Raw genomic sequence first — 17,059 nt, 5'->3', positions numbered from 1 at the left:
TTTAGGTTGAAATCCTAGTTAAATTCTTTTAAATTGATTTAGCATTTTAAGTTAGGAATACTGTGCTTTTTAAGAGAAAGGCTCGGAAGCAAGAAAGAATGATTTCTTTAGATCTGTGGTCCTCAACCAGAGGCTGTTTTGTCCCCCAAGAGACATTTGGCAGTCTCTGGAGACATTTTTGGTGGTCACAGCTGGGGGTGACACTGGCATCTGGTGGGACAGAGGTCAGGCATGCTGCTAAACATCCTACAGCGTCCAGGACCGCCCCCCAACAAAGAGTGATCCAGCTCAACAATACCAAGATTAAGATTTAGTTAGTAAAACTTCACAGTAGACCATGTATTCTACCCGAGTCCCTCTGCACACCGCAAACTTAGAAGCAGAGGCGACCTCTGAATCCCGCACTAACCAGGGAAACCGGTTTCCAGCTCCCTAAGTCACAGAGCCCTTTAACAGAAGCCCAGTACACAACATGGATAAAAGTAGAACTGCTCCAGCATGGGGGCTCCAAGGAGAACATTCTCAAATGTTATCAGCATGGGGGCTCCAAGGAGAACATTCTCAAATGTTATCAGCATGGGGGCTCCACGGAGAACATTTTCAAAATCACCACACTTACTCATCACCTCTCCCTCTCCGTGGCTGTGAAGGGACGTTTGTTTATCTTTTATTTTGAATACTAGGAAATATCCCAGAACTGGTAGCTCCTCTTCAGAGCCATTGGCTAAAATCTTGTCTGTTACCCTGCTGGAAAAAAACCGCCTTTTCCACCGAACCTAAATAGTTTTTCCTTTTCCCGTTTTAAAGAGACCCGCTTGTGGGTACCATACCTAGTAGTGATTTTTCCACCTTTTTTAAAGCAATGAAAGGCTTGGGAACATGGAATCTTGTCTGTGGGTCAGGTGGCATCTGGGAGTCCCATTTTTCGGGCAGGCTTCATCTTCATTGTCGGCAGAGCCTCTGGGCTGTTCTGAGAAGTATTAGTGTCCTACCCCTGAGCGTCACTCTCCTGACGGGGTGGTTCTTGTGGGCGGGATGGTCTGAAGCCCACAAGCTGCCCTTGCTTAGGTGGAACCTCAGCTGGAGCGTCTGCTTGGTTGCACCTCCCACACCAGCTCTTCTCAGCCACCTCTTATCCCTATTTATGGTCCCCTGCCGTAGCAATAGCTGGCAAAAATGGTATTTCCAAGGAGGAAAAATCAGTGGCTTTTTGGGAGAAGCAGTGTTTCTGACTGCTGTCCAAGAGACCATAACCAGATAGTTACCACGCCCTGTGTTTCCTCATCGAACATCATTTCTGGATCTCACCTTCTCAGTCTTCCCACTAACTTCCCCTCAGCTGACCCATAACCACCGGGACCCAGACTGCAGCACACTGTGATTCCAGAAGTGTCTGGGCAGAATAGAAAGCAGCATTAGCCCTTTATCTGTTAACAGCTTTGGGGCTTGAATTACCCGTACACACATTCTCTTTCTGAAATGAGGACACTTAAAAATGGAGAACTGTGGAAGCATGCTCTAGACTTAGGAGTACCTGCTAAACAGTGAGACCGTCATTGGAAAGCTTGGCCAGCATCTGGTCGTGTTTACCAGGCCCCCTCCGCCTTGTCTGTTGGGGTTCTGGGAAACACCACCAGATGTCTGCTAACCACCTAGAATGCCCCAGAAGGAGTGGTCCTTCAGTTATCATCTTGGCTGAATGAGTCAAGGCAAGGAGCCTGCCTAGAAGGGATTGTGCCCCACTGCCTTCCTCCGACTCCTTGCGGTAGGAGACACTTTCTCATTCTTCCATTCCATCATCCTTTGAAGCGTTTTGCTGGTTTTTGTGTTTTAGATTCCATAAACAAATGGCAGTTCTAGCTTTAACCGCTTCCTTTTCAAGTGTGTATAGTTTCTATTGTTTTTGTTACTTACAAGATAGTACAATAGCCATACCAATTTAAAATAAAATATACGTACAGTTTTAAAATTAGGAATCTATATAGTTAACATTTAATTTTGAACTTGTTCGGGCGCCTGGGTGGCTCAGTTGGTTAAGCGACTGCCTTCGGCTCAGGTCATGGTCCTGGAGTCCCGGGATCGAGTCCCGCATCGGGCTCCCTGTTCAGCGGGGGGTCTGCTTCTCCCTCTGACCCTCTTCCCTCTCGTGCTCTCTCTCAATCTCTCTCTCAAATAAATAAATAAAATCTTTAAAAAAAAAAAAAATTTTTGAACTTGTTCTTGCAAGGAATTTTCCCATATGGAAATTAGCTTTCTTGGAGCACCTGGGTGGCTCAGATGGTTAAGCGTCTGCCTTTGGCTCAGGTCATGGTCCCAGGGTCCTGGGATCGAGCCCCACATGGGGCTCCCTGCTCGGCATGGAGACTGCTTTTCCCTCTCCCTGTGCTGCTCCCCCCTGCTTGTGCTCTCTCTCTCTCTCTCTCAAATAAATAAAATCTTAAAGAAAGAAAAGAAAGAAATTAGCTTTCTTAATCTGTTTCCTTGTTTTTCCTTTCAGTTGATGGGTATTGAAATTGAAACAAAGTATGGAGGAACAGGAGCGTCCTTCTTTACGTCTATCCTAGTGATAGAGGAATTAGCCAAAGTTGATGCGTCTGTGGCTCTGGTGTGTGACATCCAGAACACAGTAGTTAACAATCTCATTAGAAAACACGGAACAGAAGAACAAAAGGCTACCTATTTGACCAAGCTTGCGACAGAAAAAGTAAGTCAATAGGAGTTGTTGAAATGAATCCGATCTCTTCTAAACTTAGGACATCTCCAGCTGCGACGTTGACGACTATCCAAGACCACAGCGTGGCACCATTCAGTGATCAAGCAGTGCTCAGTCAAGTAATGCTACTTGAAAAATACGCTCTGCCTCTCACTTCTGCTTGGAAGTTCAAGAGAATAATCATCAGACAAAAAAATCTTTTTTGGGGGGGGGGCCCCAGTTATATTTTCTTAATACTTTTGTTGGTGGTTTCATTTACAGTGAGATGTCTAGAAAACTGCAATTATTAGAACGAATTAATTAAATTTAACATTGAATCTGTGCGCTTAAGTCTTTAAATCTATCTTAGACAGGTGGTAGGGTATATTTTAGAAATGCTGTAAAAATACCATTACGATTTTATAAGTATCGGCTTTTAAAAGTGTTTAAAGCTTTAAGCAACATGTGTTTATTTTACTGGAAATATTTGTTACACAGAGTACAAATACAGTTATTAACTTGGAAAATTTCTTGCTTGCACATGTAGGTAGGAAGTGTCTGCCTTTCAGAGGCTGGAGCAGGTAGTGATTTATTTGCTTTGAAGACCAGAGCTGATAAAAAGGGAAGCTATTATGTCATCAATGGGTCAAAGATGTGGATCAGCAACGCAGAATATGCAGGGATCTTCCTGGTGATGGCGAACGTAAACCCTGACCTTGTAAGTTTGAAAGCAGAATTTATTTTCCCCTTCCCACCTTTTCTCTTCATATCTCCTTCCTGCCTGCATTTTCAAAAGCTTTGTCTTCAAGTCCTCATTCTCCTCAGTACTAAAATGTTAGATAACTGACATCTTTTCAACCTCTTACTTACTAACCTCCCCGAATATATACGGTTGATGTGATTAGTATTACATGGAGGTCCATTTAGTAATTGCCACCTAAAACGTTATATCGGAAGCTAATCTTTCATTTTGTAGGATTTCACATTTTCTATTTAAGAATGAATTTAAGTACCTACTTAGTACATTCATTTTTAAGAATATTTAGTTGGAAAATAGGTATATGGCAAAAAGGTAAATACATTTGATTGTTTGTCTTTTCTCTGACATAACATTTAATTGAATTACATTCGAAACTTTAAAGCATTTAACAAAATTAAATTTAAAACATGGAATGCTCATGATCACGTAATACTTTAGCGTATCTTAATAATTTTCATAACCATAATGGTTAATTATAGACTTCTTCATTGTGAATCTAATGTTTTCCAAGTTTACTAATGCACCTGTTGCAGCTCTGAACCCATTAATAATGCTGCCAAAGTTCAGTTTTAGTTTTCTGTTAACTTTCAACTCTTGGAAACAGGGGATCCTATCAGTTCAAGTGCGGCATAGCATTTTAAATCTTCTTTTTAGGGGTATAAAGGAATTACGTGCTTCCTAGTAGATCGCGACACTGAAGGCCTTCACATAGGGAAAGCGGAAAACAAAATGGGGATTAGAGCTTCTTCCACCTGCCCATTAACCTTTGAAAACGTCAAGGTAGGTATCTTAGAATTTCTAGCAAAAGACTGGCGTGAAATAAGCTTTGCACGGAACAACAGATGCACAAGAAAAGTGTCACCATATTGAGCATGCATAGGAAAGTATTTTGTAAGACTTGGACGATGTTCTTAAGTGACATCTTGGCTAAATCTACTTTTCACGAGAGTTTAAGTGAAGAGTGGAAACCTTTCTGCCCAGCAGCTGACCTCAGAGCCAATGCTGAGGATTAATCCCATTTACACTTTTTAATTTACATGCTTAGGAACCATTTATACTTTATAAACTTGGTACTGACTTCAGAGACGGATGTGCGGTGTGTACCAAAGGCCACAAGGTGGGGATGTTGCCCAGTGAGCCTGAGAAAAGACCAGGCAGCGCCTCACAGTTTAGAGTGGCATCTGTTAAAAGTGAGGAAGAGAAATAAGATGAAATCAGAGAGGGAGACAAACCATAAGAGACTCTTAACTCTAGGGAACAAACTGAGGGTTGCTGGAGGGGAGGTGGGGGCAGGGATGGGGCAACTGGGGGATGGGCATTAAGGAGGGCACGTGATGTAATGAGCTCTGGGTGTTATATGCAACTGATGAATCACTGAATTCTACCCCTGAAACTAATAATGCACTGTGTTAATTAAATTGAATTTTTTAAAAAAGCGAGGAAGAGAAGATTGCCAGAATGCTTTTTAGAACTTGACAGAGGTGGAAAGGTTTTGACAGGTTTTTTACACTCATATTATCGCTTGATCTTTTGGTTCGTGAGTGAGCATGTGGGCATCCGTGGGGTGACTTTGCAGATAGATGTTCGAGCCTCACTAATTCCCCCAGACTGGCTTCCTTCCTGCTTGCCCTTTCTTTCTCTGTTCTGCCCACTCCATCTTCTGAGGTTATAAAGCTAAATGTATTGTTTTATTGTTCCTAGTCTAGATTTTTTAAAATTACAAATAAACATTTTAATCTGTTTCTTCTCTCCTTCCGCCCCTCCCTCGTGTGCTCATGCATGTGTGTGCACACACCTCAGGTGATTTTCACAGGGATAATAGTCTCAGCAGAAGAAAGGTTTGACACCCTTGATTTAGCCAAGTACTTACATGTTTTATGTAATTCCCAATATGTTCAATCTCATACTATAGCGTACAGGCAAGAATTGGGGAAAATGGTTATTCATTTGTTATTGATGGATTGTAGGAGATTCCCTTTTTCTAGATCCATTCATTCGTTCAACACATGCCCGTGCTGGGCGCTAGTGGAAGCGATAACAAGCAGCACTGACGTGAGTCCTGTCCTCTCCCAGAGCTGTGTGGGCAGCCACGGAGAGGGAGACAGACGAGGGGTAGCCTTGGAGTTCACTGAAGTCCTGGGCTGGAGTCCTATCACACAGATTGGGAATGTTGTGTATATAAATCTATATAATCAAAACGAATTACGTAAAATTAAATGTAGAAATAATTGCACATTTTTCCTTTCAGGTTCCAGAAGCCAATATCCTGGGACAAATTGGACACGGCTATAAGTATGCCATAGGGAGTCTTAATGAAGGCAGAATAGGAATTGCTGCACAGGTTAGTCACGTTTTAGCCATTTTGCTTGAATTTCCACAGTGTGGGTCAATTAAAACGCAGGAAGAAAAAAATGCAAAAAAAAAAAAAAAAAAAGAAAAGAAAAAATGCAGTACAACTGATGAGTATTGGAAGTTTGTGACCACAAGATGGCGCCCTTCCCTTCCGTGAGGTGGAAGAATGGCTTCTGACTGATTTCTTTCAGATCCCACTTTGGTCAATTATGTAACGCCCTGAGAACCAAACAATGGCTTAGTGGTGATGCTTTTTCTGCTTTGAGAACGTTAAGTATTATCCAATACCTGGATCGATAACTTCTCAAATATATTGTAAATTAAATATGCCTTTTTAAAAAAAAAATCGCCTTTTCAGTTTTGGAAGTTCATTCTAGAAGAAAAATTTTTTTAATTAAAAATACCGAATATTCTGTGTAGTAAGGGTCTGTAATCTGTAAAGAATTAGTGTTTTGCCTGGGAAAATCAGGCAATTTTGTGTGTGTGCTGCTCGAAATAAAATAGCCACAATTAAATGGATATATACGATGAGACCTATGCCATGTTTTTAGCCAAATTTGCCCTTTATAATGCACATTACATTTTTCTATGAAGTGAAATTGGTTGATTTCTTGATTAACAAAATGAGTAGCGTCTTTGGTTTTATTATAAATGTCATTTTGGGGGCGCCTGGCTGGCTCAATCGGCAGAGCATGTGACTCTTGTTCTTGGAGTTATGAGTTCAAGCCCCACGCTGGGTGTAGAGATTACTTAAAAATAAACTCTTTTGTAAAAAATGTCATTTTGTAGACTATATTTGTTTATTTTTAATTACTGAACATCCCAAATTCAAAAACTTGAAGCGTTTCGATTTTGAAGATGTTACACATATTAGCTATTGGAATAGTTAACTGTTGTAGTATTCCTCTAGATTTTTTTTTTTTTTGGCTGCTGTTAATTTGCTAACAAAACATTCTTAGATCAAAACTTAACCCGTGTTTCTCACAAAGCTAGATCATGAGAGAAATGACTTATCTGTTCTTTTTACTGTTTTTCTGTGATTGATTTCATCAGATATGGCATTAAAAACTGTAGGACTGGATCTCCTTGTTCTCAGATGTATAAATAATACAGATACTCTGCCGGTAAAATACACAGCCTGGGCTTTCATCTAATTACTCCAAGTTATCTTATAACCTAATTAAAAGTTAAGGTCAGGTAGTTATTATTTCTTGGTTAACACTGTGGATGCCTTTTAGAGAAAGAGTTACATATAACAGCGAACTGAAGGCATCTATCCTCAAAACTGCAGCCGAAGACTATTTAGTTTTTCAGGATTGATAGTGAAAACATCTTACAGAGATGGAAAAGCCTATTGTGATTGACGACTGGTCATTTTAATTTTCACGTCAACGTAGGATATTATCAGCATGCTGTAAGAGTTTGGTGACATCATCTTATCTCAGCCAAAAGTGCAATGGGTTGCTGCCCCACTGAAGTTTGGGCTGTGGGGGGGCGGAGAGGGGGGGTGTCCTTTAATAATTTTTAGCTCGATAGTCTGTACTCCAGAAAATTTAAAATAAAAGGCTAAAGGAAAATGTGAATGAACACTAATGAAATATTGATGTTTGTGGGCATTTCCCCCAAAGCTTTCCCTATTGATTTTTTTTTTCTTTTTCTAAAACCCACATACTTTGACATAATGAGGGATAGTGACTTCATGGCCACCTAGTGTTGGAATGGAGAAACCGTTTCTGAGCTTGAATCGGTCAGTAGGTTGGTTAGTAACGAGACAGTTCAGCTGAGATTGCCACCATGGCCTGACTGGTCCCAGCACATAAATCTGTGTCTTTAACAGGTGCTCTCAGTGTAGCCCTGCAGGAAACCAGTCAGGTTTGAAAACGCTGCTCCCTTGGCCACTCACGCCCTCCACTCCCAACATTTGGATTCAGTCCTTAGACCTCACATCACTTTTTTTTTTTATCAAGTTCCCACAAATGAACCTAATGTGCAGCCAGGGTTGGGAAGCACTGTTCTTTTATGTTCTAGTGCCCTTTCCCCTGAAGCTCTTATTAATCCTGATAATATGCAACACAGACAGGAAGATAGAAGGTTAGGGAGTGACCTTCCACGTTGAAGGACTAGAGAGAGCTGCTCTATAGTCTTCGAGGCCAGTTGAGAGCAAAATTTCCATGGCTCACTTTATGCCTGGAGAATCAGAGCTTGAACGAGAAGCTTCCTTAGAAGTAACCTGGTTGTATGAAAACAGCTGAGCCGAGGATTTACCTCTGCTAGAATTAAACAGACTCCTATTTATATGAAATCACTCGAATCTTCTCCCAGTCACTGGAAGTTAAGTTCTACAAATGCAGTGGGTGAAGGTACCACCTTTGTGCCTCCAGTCTTCCCCTATCCCCCAACGATTCAATTTGCCTGTAAAAGGAATTTATACCCTGAATAATTAAAAACGTAAACTTAACAACAAAATAAGAAATTCTCTCTTTTTTTTTTTTTGAACAGATGCTGGGACTCGCTCAAGGGTGCTTTGACTACACTATTCCCTATATGAAAGAAAGGATGCAGTTTGGCAAAAGAATATTTGATTTTCAGGTACATAATTATTAGCCTCTTTGTACTGAACCGTCCTCTCAAGATTTCGTGCTAATGAAGAGCTGTGTCATAAAGCCGTGAGGGAGTCCCCTGGGGGGGGGGGGGATTTTAATGGGAAAGGTGGAGAAGAGGAAGGAATAGGTCTCAGGGCGCATACCTGTGAATGCCTGGACCTTCTCCAAGGGCAGAACAGCAGTCCTTGAGGCCCACCTGTGGCATGACTCCAGATATCTTGATGAGCACTTTAGAGTTGTCTCTGCACTGCTTTCCAAGTTCTAGGGCATGGGGTCTGCAGTCAAGCATCCAGGGCTCAAATCCCGGCTCTCTGTCTTACCAGCTGTAGGCCGTGGACAAGTTACCTCACCCTCTAAGCCCCACTGCTGCATCTCTAAACTAAAGAGAATACTAGGGTGACCGCATCAGATAGGTGTGGAGAGTATTTAGCATGTTGCCTGAGTGTGACAAGTGCTCAGTAAATGGTAACACATGTTAGGAATCCTCTGTGCAAGGGAGCCACGCAGTAATCCTCCAACGACTACACTTGGACACTCCTTTCTTGTAGAAGTACAGTTTGCTGCAATGAGTGCAAATGAGATGTTCTCAGCCAAGTGCATTGAAAGATACTGGCCTGGTCTAATGATGTGGCTTCTTGGAGCTCCCCAGATAAGGGGACCGTTGGGGGCAAGTGGCATCTTCCAGGCCATGTGGCGGCCTCGCCAGGTTAGGGAAGGCCCGGAGTGGCAGCCTACCGAGCTCGCGCAAGCACTTTACCTAAAAATCCAGAGTAATTACTTTACATGTTTGTAAAACCTCCCTGTAAGCAGCTCGAGGCTCTAAGTCCAATTTCTTATTACCTTTCCGGCTCTGTTGGGCTGCATTGTCTTCAGGTGCCGTAATAAGGACTTGGCCTTAGGCAAGCACACACAGATCGCATGTGCATAGAGATTCCAGGCACAGTGCGTTCTGACCTGGGTGCACAGTGGGCATGTGCAGTCAGTTCAAGGCCTGGAAGGACTGAGCATTTCGGGCCTGGCCAGGGCCTTCCACAGCCCGTGCTCTCTGGGCATCTTAGCCATGGGAAACGGAAGCACCTAGAGACTGAGTTCCCAAGGCCATACAGTGAGGTGTCAGACCGTAGGTGTTTCATCTTGGCTTCTGATCCTATTTTCATTTCATTATACTAGAGTGCTTTCTCAGAGCCAGCTACCACAGAGATTGCAAGGAAAGGGACAGAATATGAAGACAGTTTGTGGGAGGCTTTAGGTCTCCTTTGTTTCTGTGTCTGGAGCTGGCGAGGGAAGGATACGGGGTCAGGTGAACTAATAGATATAATCATGACACTTCTCTAAAGATACCTCGTATGGGTAATTAAAAGAAAACTGTTAAGCTTAATTTAGTCATAGAATGGGTTTAAACTAATGATTAGAGCAAATTGTTAAACCTAATTTTGTGACTATTTTTTAAATCTTGACAATTACACAGAATTACATGAACTTTGCAAGTTTTCTAAAAACAATTTCATTGTAGATTGCAGATTTTTAAGTATTTCTACAAAATGAATGCAAATTCTGTTCCCGGGGGTGTGGGGGGGTATGTTTTCAGCCTGTCAGTGTTCCATATCCAGGCAAGACTTTGAGGATAAGCTGTGTTTTCAGAAATCATAATTCTCTAACTTGGATCTGAATGTTCCAGGGGCTCCAACACCAAGTGGCCCACGTTGCCACCCAGCTGGAAGCTGCAAGATTGCTAACCTACAACGCTGCTAGGCTTTTAGAAGCTGGAAAGCCATTCATAAAAGAAGCATCTATGGCCAAATACTATGCCTCAGAGGTAAAACAACAAACAACCGAAATACGTAATTCAGCCTTCTTCCCCTCTGCACCCCCATTATGTATGTATTAACCTTTTCACTTGGGGGTATTGGTGGGGCATTTGTTTTTCAACTAAAATAGCATAGACTTTCCAGTTCCTATAACAGAAAAGCAAAATTGCAAACCTTCCATAGAAAAGCGCTTTAATTCTATGAGGTCTCAGTGTTTTCACAGGCTCTTCAGTGGAAACTGAGTCACCCAATTCAGGTAGAACACCCATCAGCGAATCCCTGGGTGAGCCTCATCTGAATGATGGCATCCCATCCCTGGTTTCTGAGTGGGGCAAATCATGTGAAGTAAAAACAGCAAGAAGAGATTGTTCATGTTTTGATTGAATGTTTTCTGTTGATACCCAAAGCATTCTCTGTTTCACCCGGTAGACTTTGGCTGGAGGACTTTGCCAAATCACTGGCTGCTCCTTCCCAACCTCTGTAGTTTGTCTTAGTCGTTCCATAGCTTGGAATAATCCCTTAACCTCTCAGCCCCCAAATTTCATCACCTGCCTCAACCTCCCTTCTGGGTTCCAGACTAATAGATCCAATTTCCACTGGACCTGCCCACCCCATTGTACCAGTCAGGGGCCTGAGCCATCTTGCCACCCTCTTCCCCCTCATCCCCACCTTGAACCCCATCATCAGTTGCTGAGGGTTCTGCCCCCTGAGTATTTCTTGCACTTAACATATTTCTCTCCCTTTCCACTGCCCCCTGTTGTCCAAGCCGTGCCATTTCTTGACCAGACGACCCCACTCACCTTCTGACTGTTCGTTGGACCCTGTTGCTTCTTCCTCCAGTCCGATCTTCCCTTTTCAGAACGTCCAGGAGACCATGTCATTCCAGCTTAACCTTCATGGCTTCTCACAGCAAATGGGACAATATTTGTATTCATTTCCTGCTGCTTTTAACAAAAATTTAGTGGCCTAAAACAATACAATTTTATTATTCATGGCTCTGGAGGTCAGAAGTCTGAGTTATCACTGGGATAAAATCAAAGTGTCAGCAGAGCTGCCTTTCAGAGGCTCTGGAGAGAATCCATTTCCTCACTCTTCCCGCTTCTCGAGGCTTCTCACGTTCCCCCATTCACAGCCCCGTCCTCCACCTCCGAGGCTCTCGGGGGAGCGTGTTCAAATCTGGTTTTGGCTCTCTTGCCTCCCTCTTTCCCTTAAGGGGACCCTCATGATGCCATTGGGCACACCCAGGCTAGCCAGGACCATCTCCCATCTCAAAGCCCTCAACTTACCACATCTGTGGGTCCCCATGGTCATGTAAGGTAACAAACATTACAGTTCCCGGGGAGTAGCATGTGGACATCTTTGGGGGCCATTACAGTCTTCAGCCTGCCTGCCATCAGGAGGCCCACCTGCCTCTCCATTCTCTTCACAGTTTGCCCTGACCCCGGCCCACTGCCCCCTCAGGTCCCTGAGGGTGATAAACCCATTTTCCCCTTGAAGCCCTCCCACATGTTCCTCAACTTGAAATGTCCCCTACCTCGTCCTTTGGGGCTCAGCAAAGCTGTCATTTCCTCGCACGTTCCCCCCGCCAACCCCTAAATCACATCAGTTTTCCTAGCCAGCTCTTCTATTGCCCTGTAGAGTTTACCTGTTTCTGTAATTGTTAGTTTGATGTGTGAACCAAAAAGGGCAGTGACCGGCCACCCCCCACCGTGGTTTACCCAGTGGCTGGCAGAGTGCGTGATATAAAGAAGGCCCTTGATAAATATTTGCTAAATAAATGATGCCTGTTGGCAGCATGTGACTGTGTCTGATCAGTACCCTAATTTTCTTAAGAAAATGGGAATTTTGTGAATTAATAGGACAGTTTACATTAATGGTTTAGGGAAGGAGACTGAAGAGACAATGCTAGGTAACTTCAGTCCTTCCACTTGCCAATAGCAGTGAATCCATGTTGCTAGACTATTCTGCAGGAGTGTTTATGGTGCACCAGTTACGTGGTCTCAACACGTCATTTGCTGCTTGGTTTTGGCAGATTGCAGGCCTCACAACTAGTAAGTGTATTGAGTGGATGGGAGGAGTCGGCTACACCAAAGATTACCCTGTGGAAAAATACTTCCGAGATGCAAAAATTGGTAAACAGATTTTTTACGTTTTGTTTTCTTTTCTTTGCCTCTGTGGCTGTTGGGGCTGCTGTGTTTGATTTTATCCTACGATACTCAGGCAAAGGCAGGTTTAATCTCTTCAGTCTTGGGTTTATTGGCTCTCCTCTGTGGCTGGGTTTTTCCCCCCACCTCTTTCTTCAAGAAAAAGATGGATGTATATCTTTTAAAACCTCAAATTGCCTTTTTAAATCCCTCAACAGGCCTTTTAGTAAAAGTGCAACAAAATCAGCTGTTGTAATTTTTCTTTTACTAAACACGTTAATACATTTGATACGTTGAATGCTGTTCTTTGAAGCGAAGTTCTAATTCCAGAAGCCTCATGCCTAATCAAGCCTGAGTGTTCTGATGCTCCACTACCAGGTGGGAAGACGAAAACGAGGGGTTGTCAAAGCTGCCTGTTCCTGAGGGACAGTCCAGACTTATGCATTGATAGTTGAGGAATGACAAACTTCAGCTGTTTCATACTGATTCTGGAATCAGAATCCAGTTTCCAAAATGGAATATTATCATCTCATAGATAGAATGACTTTGTCATATTGTACCATATTCAGGGACATGGAGTGATGTCACTGGGGACAGTCTTATAGCAACCACAGAGGTGACATGTAAGACAATTCTTGTGTAGACACGTAGCTGTGGGTGCGCCCTAATTGTTCCTTTTGCTCCCTTTTGTTTAAGGTACAATATATGAAGGAGCTTCAAATATCCAGCTGAACACCATTGCAAAGCACATTGGTGCAGAATACTGACATCCGAGGGAATGGGGCCTCTCGCCCTGGTTGCTGGTAGAAAATTCTGAACTATCATGCCTTGTTGGGGAAGTAAACCTCCACAACATCGAAGCATTCTGTTTAAGCCCTTAGTCGTGGTTCTTGGGGTAGACCTTTCCTGTTTTATCTGCTGTTCCGGTGTGCATCAAAGACGCACGGGAAATCATTTTTCGAATTTGGGAAGAAATGCATCCATATTTTCTCCAGAACTATTTTTAGAGTTGTGTACGTATTAATCATTCCAACTTTGGGGCAGACAGAAGTTTCCACTCTGTCAGCATTTGGAAAAATACATGTGAAGTATTACTTAACAGACATGGCTATTTTATATTCCTGTTAAATTTTTATTTTTTAAAATCATTTGGAGAAGGTTTTGTCACAGTTGGCAGTTCTGTAGATCAATTCTGAGTTTCTAAACTAGGTAGAAACTGAAAATGTATTTAGAAAAATCTAAAAAAAGTTTAAGTTAAAGAAAAATCTGAAAGTTCTAGTTCTAAATATCTGGAAGTGGGTGGAAAATAGTGTATAGTTCTATAGATCATATGATTGAAGACATTATTTTAACAAAGTAAAGCAATATAATTGTTGCTATAATTGACCTGCATAAAAGATGCATTTCATGATGATTTCAGCAGATCATTTTAAAAACAAGTCTCTTGGGGCACCTGGCTGGCTTAGTAAAGCAGTGCATGACTCTTGATCTCAGGGTTGTGAGTTCGAGCCCCATGTTGGGCATGGAGCCCACTTACAAAAAAAATCTAAAACAAGTCTCTCTTAGTTTTCCAAGCATAAACTTTAAGTAATTTGGTTTCATAATCAGAACATATTCAATATTATAATATTCATTGTATTGTACACTATTTCTCAACAATGTCATTTCTTTCTATATTTGAATTGAATAGTGTTTCCTCAAACTTAGTTATTGGGCCTGATCTTGAATAGTAATGCAGAAATTATGTTTTGGTTCAGTGATGTTCAAGAGAGAGAAATCTTGCTCCTGTAAAGGAGTCTATCTGGGGCGCCTGGGTGGCTTAGTCGTTAAGCATCTGCCTTCGGCTCGGGTCATGATCCCAGGGTCCTGGGATCGAGCCCCGCATCAGGCTCCCTGCTCGGTGGGAGGCCTGCTTCTCCCTCTGCCACTCCCTCTGCTTGTGTTCCCTCTCTCGCTGTCTCTCTCTCTCTGTCAAATAAATAAATAAAATCTTTAAAAAAAAAAAAGTATATCAAAATCTTACAAGGAATGAGAGAAGGGGCCTATAGAGTTTGAAAAAACATTCAGTGATGTAAAAAATAATATAAAAATAATTTTATATCTGGGAAGAAAAAATAAATCTATTGTTTCACAGTACAGTAGATTATGGAAAGGCAAAGTTCAACAAAACGTATAGGTGGTGATGCCATTTTTTTTTTTTAAGATTTTATTTATTTATTTGACAGAGAGACACAGCGAGAGAGGGAACACAGCTGTGGAAGTGGGAGAGGGAGAAGCAGGCTTCCCGCTGAGCAGGGAGCCCAATGTGGGGCTCCATCCCAGGACCCTGGGATCACGACCTGAGCCAAAGGCAGCTGCCTAACAACTGAGCCACCCAGGCGCCCCGCCATTTCTTCAATATTGGGGATTCTCAGTCCGGAGAAGAGGACCCCGTCCCCCTCCCACCCAGGGTACATATCCTGAGTCCCCTCAGGGAGGTGGACAATAGAGTGGTTAGAGTTTTATATTTTCTGAAAAGGTGGCATAGGTTAGAGATGTTGAAAAATGTTTCAAGGCTCATAATCACTACTGTTGAATGGGAAGCACTTTAGTACATAAATGAAAGGATCATGTTTGTTAAGAAAACTGGGCACTTTTAAAGTAATTTGCTTTGCACATTCATGTTTCTTGAATTGGCTTAATTTCTATAATGCAGATCACAGTTAAATATTCAGAATTGGTAAATACAATAGAGATAGGGTTACTTTAAAATATCAGGAAGAAATAAAGACAAATTTAGACCTTGGATCAAAAGAGATAAGGTCTACTTGACTTTCAAATAGGGAAATAATAGAAACTCATTCATTCAATCTTTCCGAACAAGAAGACTATGGTCTGATAAGGAGAGTAGGGGAATAGATGAAATACCCTAAAACGGGGCTGGACATCTTTAATTTCTATGATTATATAAAAAAGAGGTGGGCTTTATGGATAATGCTATAGAAGCTAACATTAGTAAGATAAAATCCCAGCTGGTTCCTGTAGAATTATAAACACGTGAAACTACAATAAATGTCATGTTCAAATTAGCAGCCTTGGAGAAACTCCTGGGTATATCCAGACCTTGAATTTATATTTCATATTGATAAAATTCTAATGGTGTGTATATATATTGTGCATGTTCACAAAAGCCAGTTGAAAATTAATTATGTATTATAGTTAACGTATCTACCTTCTTCTATTAATGAATCATCGTGTTATTTTACTTTTTACCAAAGAGGATGTTGTGGGGTTTCCCTGTAGTTCTTCCCTTATACCTTTTTTTTTTTTTTTTTTAAGTACCCAACGCGGTGCTTGAACTCAGATCAAGAACTGAGCTGAGATCAAGAGCTGGACCCTTGGGGCACCTGGGTGTCTCAGTCGGTTGGGCGTCTGACTTTTGATTTTGGCTTGGGTCGTGGTCTCAGGGTCACGAGATCAGGCCCTTGTCAGCCTCAGCTCTCAGCGGGGAGTCTGCTTGAGATTCTCTCCCTCTGCCTCTCCCTATGCTCACTCACTCTCTCTCAAATAAATAAATCTTAAAAAAAAAAAAAAAAAGAGTTGGACGCTTAACCAGCTGAGCCACCCAGGCACCCCAACCCTTCTATCTTTTCTTAATAACCATGACTTTGGGGCATGTAAAACTATCTATCCTGAGTGTCTAGTGGAGGATGAGCTTGTTCACCTCCTGAAGGCTGTCATTTTTCTTTGTTAACTTGAGGGTTGGGCCTTCGTGGTTCTTGGTGAACCCAAACACCAAGGAACCGCGCTGGCTGTACTTGTGCGGGCAGAGTGGACTCCAAGCTGGCCAAGTCCGTATTGTTAGAGATTTACTTATTTTACAACATGAAAATGAATCAGTGTCAAAGATTTTAGAGTCATGGAAAGTTAAACCCAGAAAGACCTCAGAGAACCATCCAGCCAACTCTCTGGTTTTAAAAGGGAAGGATTCGAAGCCCAGAGTATTTGCCCACGGTCATCCACCAGGGACAAAACAAGATGAGGATCCAGATGCACTGGCTCCCAGTTCAGTGCTCTGCCTCCTATTTGACGTCATCTCTGTTCAACAAATTTTGGATTTCAGTCTCATTATACTTCAGTATTCTTGTTGATTTATTTTAGGTGTAACTGACAAAGAGTTAATATTTCAAAAGTATTGCCATTGATCATTGTCATTACTTACATATATTAATCACCTCCCAAAGACACCAGCTCCCGTAGGTTAAAGTTGGCATGTTCGATGTGACGATTATTGTCTGATTTGGTTTTATGATTATGACGTATGTTAGTAAGTGCACTAGTTATATCCTTGCTGATGTACTTTTGCTGATCTTTCATAAAGTGAAAGTTTTGTTTTAATGGTATATATCAATCAGGCTATTCAATATTACAAAATCAGTATTCTGTGGAGAATAAAAAAATACAGCACTTGGTTAACTGGAGATTTTTGCTACTCGGACAAAGCAAAACTGTTTGTTACACATACAGATAAAGTAACAAAATAATGTAATCTTCCTGCAAAATGCAGAACACTTTTGTTTTCCAAGCTGATAGCTTGCCTCTCATGTAAGCCAATTTCGTTCGTTTTCAGAGAAGAGGTCTCACGATGTAGACCAAGTTTAATTTCTGAAGCTAAAGAAAATTTTACCAGAGGACCCCTTTTTTTTTTTTTTGCTGAAGCA

General features: G+C 41.9%; 1 protein-coding gene across 5 annotated transcripts in view; it reads left to right on the top strand.

Annotated features, from left to right (window-relative positions):
* The window catches only part of ACADSB (acyl-CoA dehydrogenase short/branched chain), a 35,056-nt gene extending 18,246 nt beyond the window's left edge, over nt 1–16,810 (top strand). For 3 of the 5 annotated variants that reach the window (XM_036074948.2, XM_078077016.1, XM_078077018.1), the window contains 8 exons: nt 2,498–2,704; nt 3,240–3,410; nt 4,107–4,232; nt 5,701–5,793; nt 8,304–8,393; nt 10,086–10,223; nt 12,248–12,347; nt 13,056–16,810. In XM_036074948.2, the coding sequence (XP_035930841.2) occupies nt 2,498–2,704; nt 3,240–3,410; nt 4,107–4,232; nt 5,701–5,793; nt 8,304–8,393; nt 10,086–10,223; nt 12,248–12,347; nt 13,056–13,126 (996 nt within the window). In that variant the 3' untranslated portion in view covers nt 13,127–16,810. Of the gene's footprint in view, nt 1–2,497; nt 2,705–3,239; nt 3,411–4,106; nt 4,233–5,700; nt 5,794–8,303; nt 8,394–10,085; nt 10,285–12,247; nt 12,348–13,055 lie in introns of all 5 variants that reach the window. The other 2 variants (XR_013449579.1, XM_078077017.1) reach the window with 2 other exon arrangements.
* Nucleotides 16,811–17,059: the final 249 nt, after the last annotated feature.

The sequence above is a fragment of the Halichoerus grypus genome, chromosome 7 (assembly GCF_964656455.1).
Source record: "Halichoerus grypus chromosome 7, mHalGry1.hap1.1, whole genome shotgun sequence".
In the NCBI taxonomy this organism is placed as follows: domain Eukaryota; kingdom Metazoa; phylum Chordata; class Mammalia; order Carnivora; family Phocidae; genus Halichoerus; species Halichoerus grypus.
This window is presented reverse-complemented; position numbering and strand designations above follow the sequence as displayed.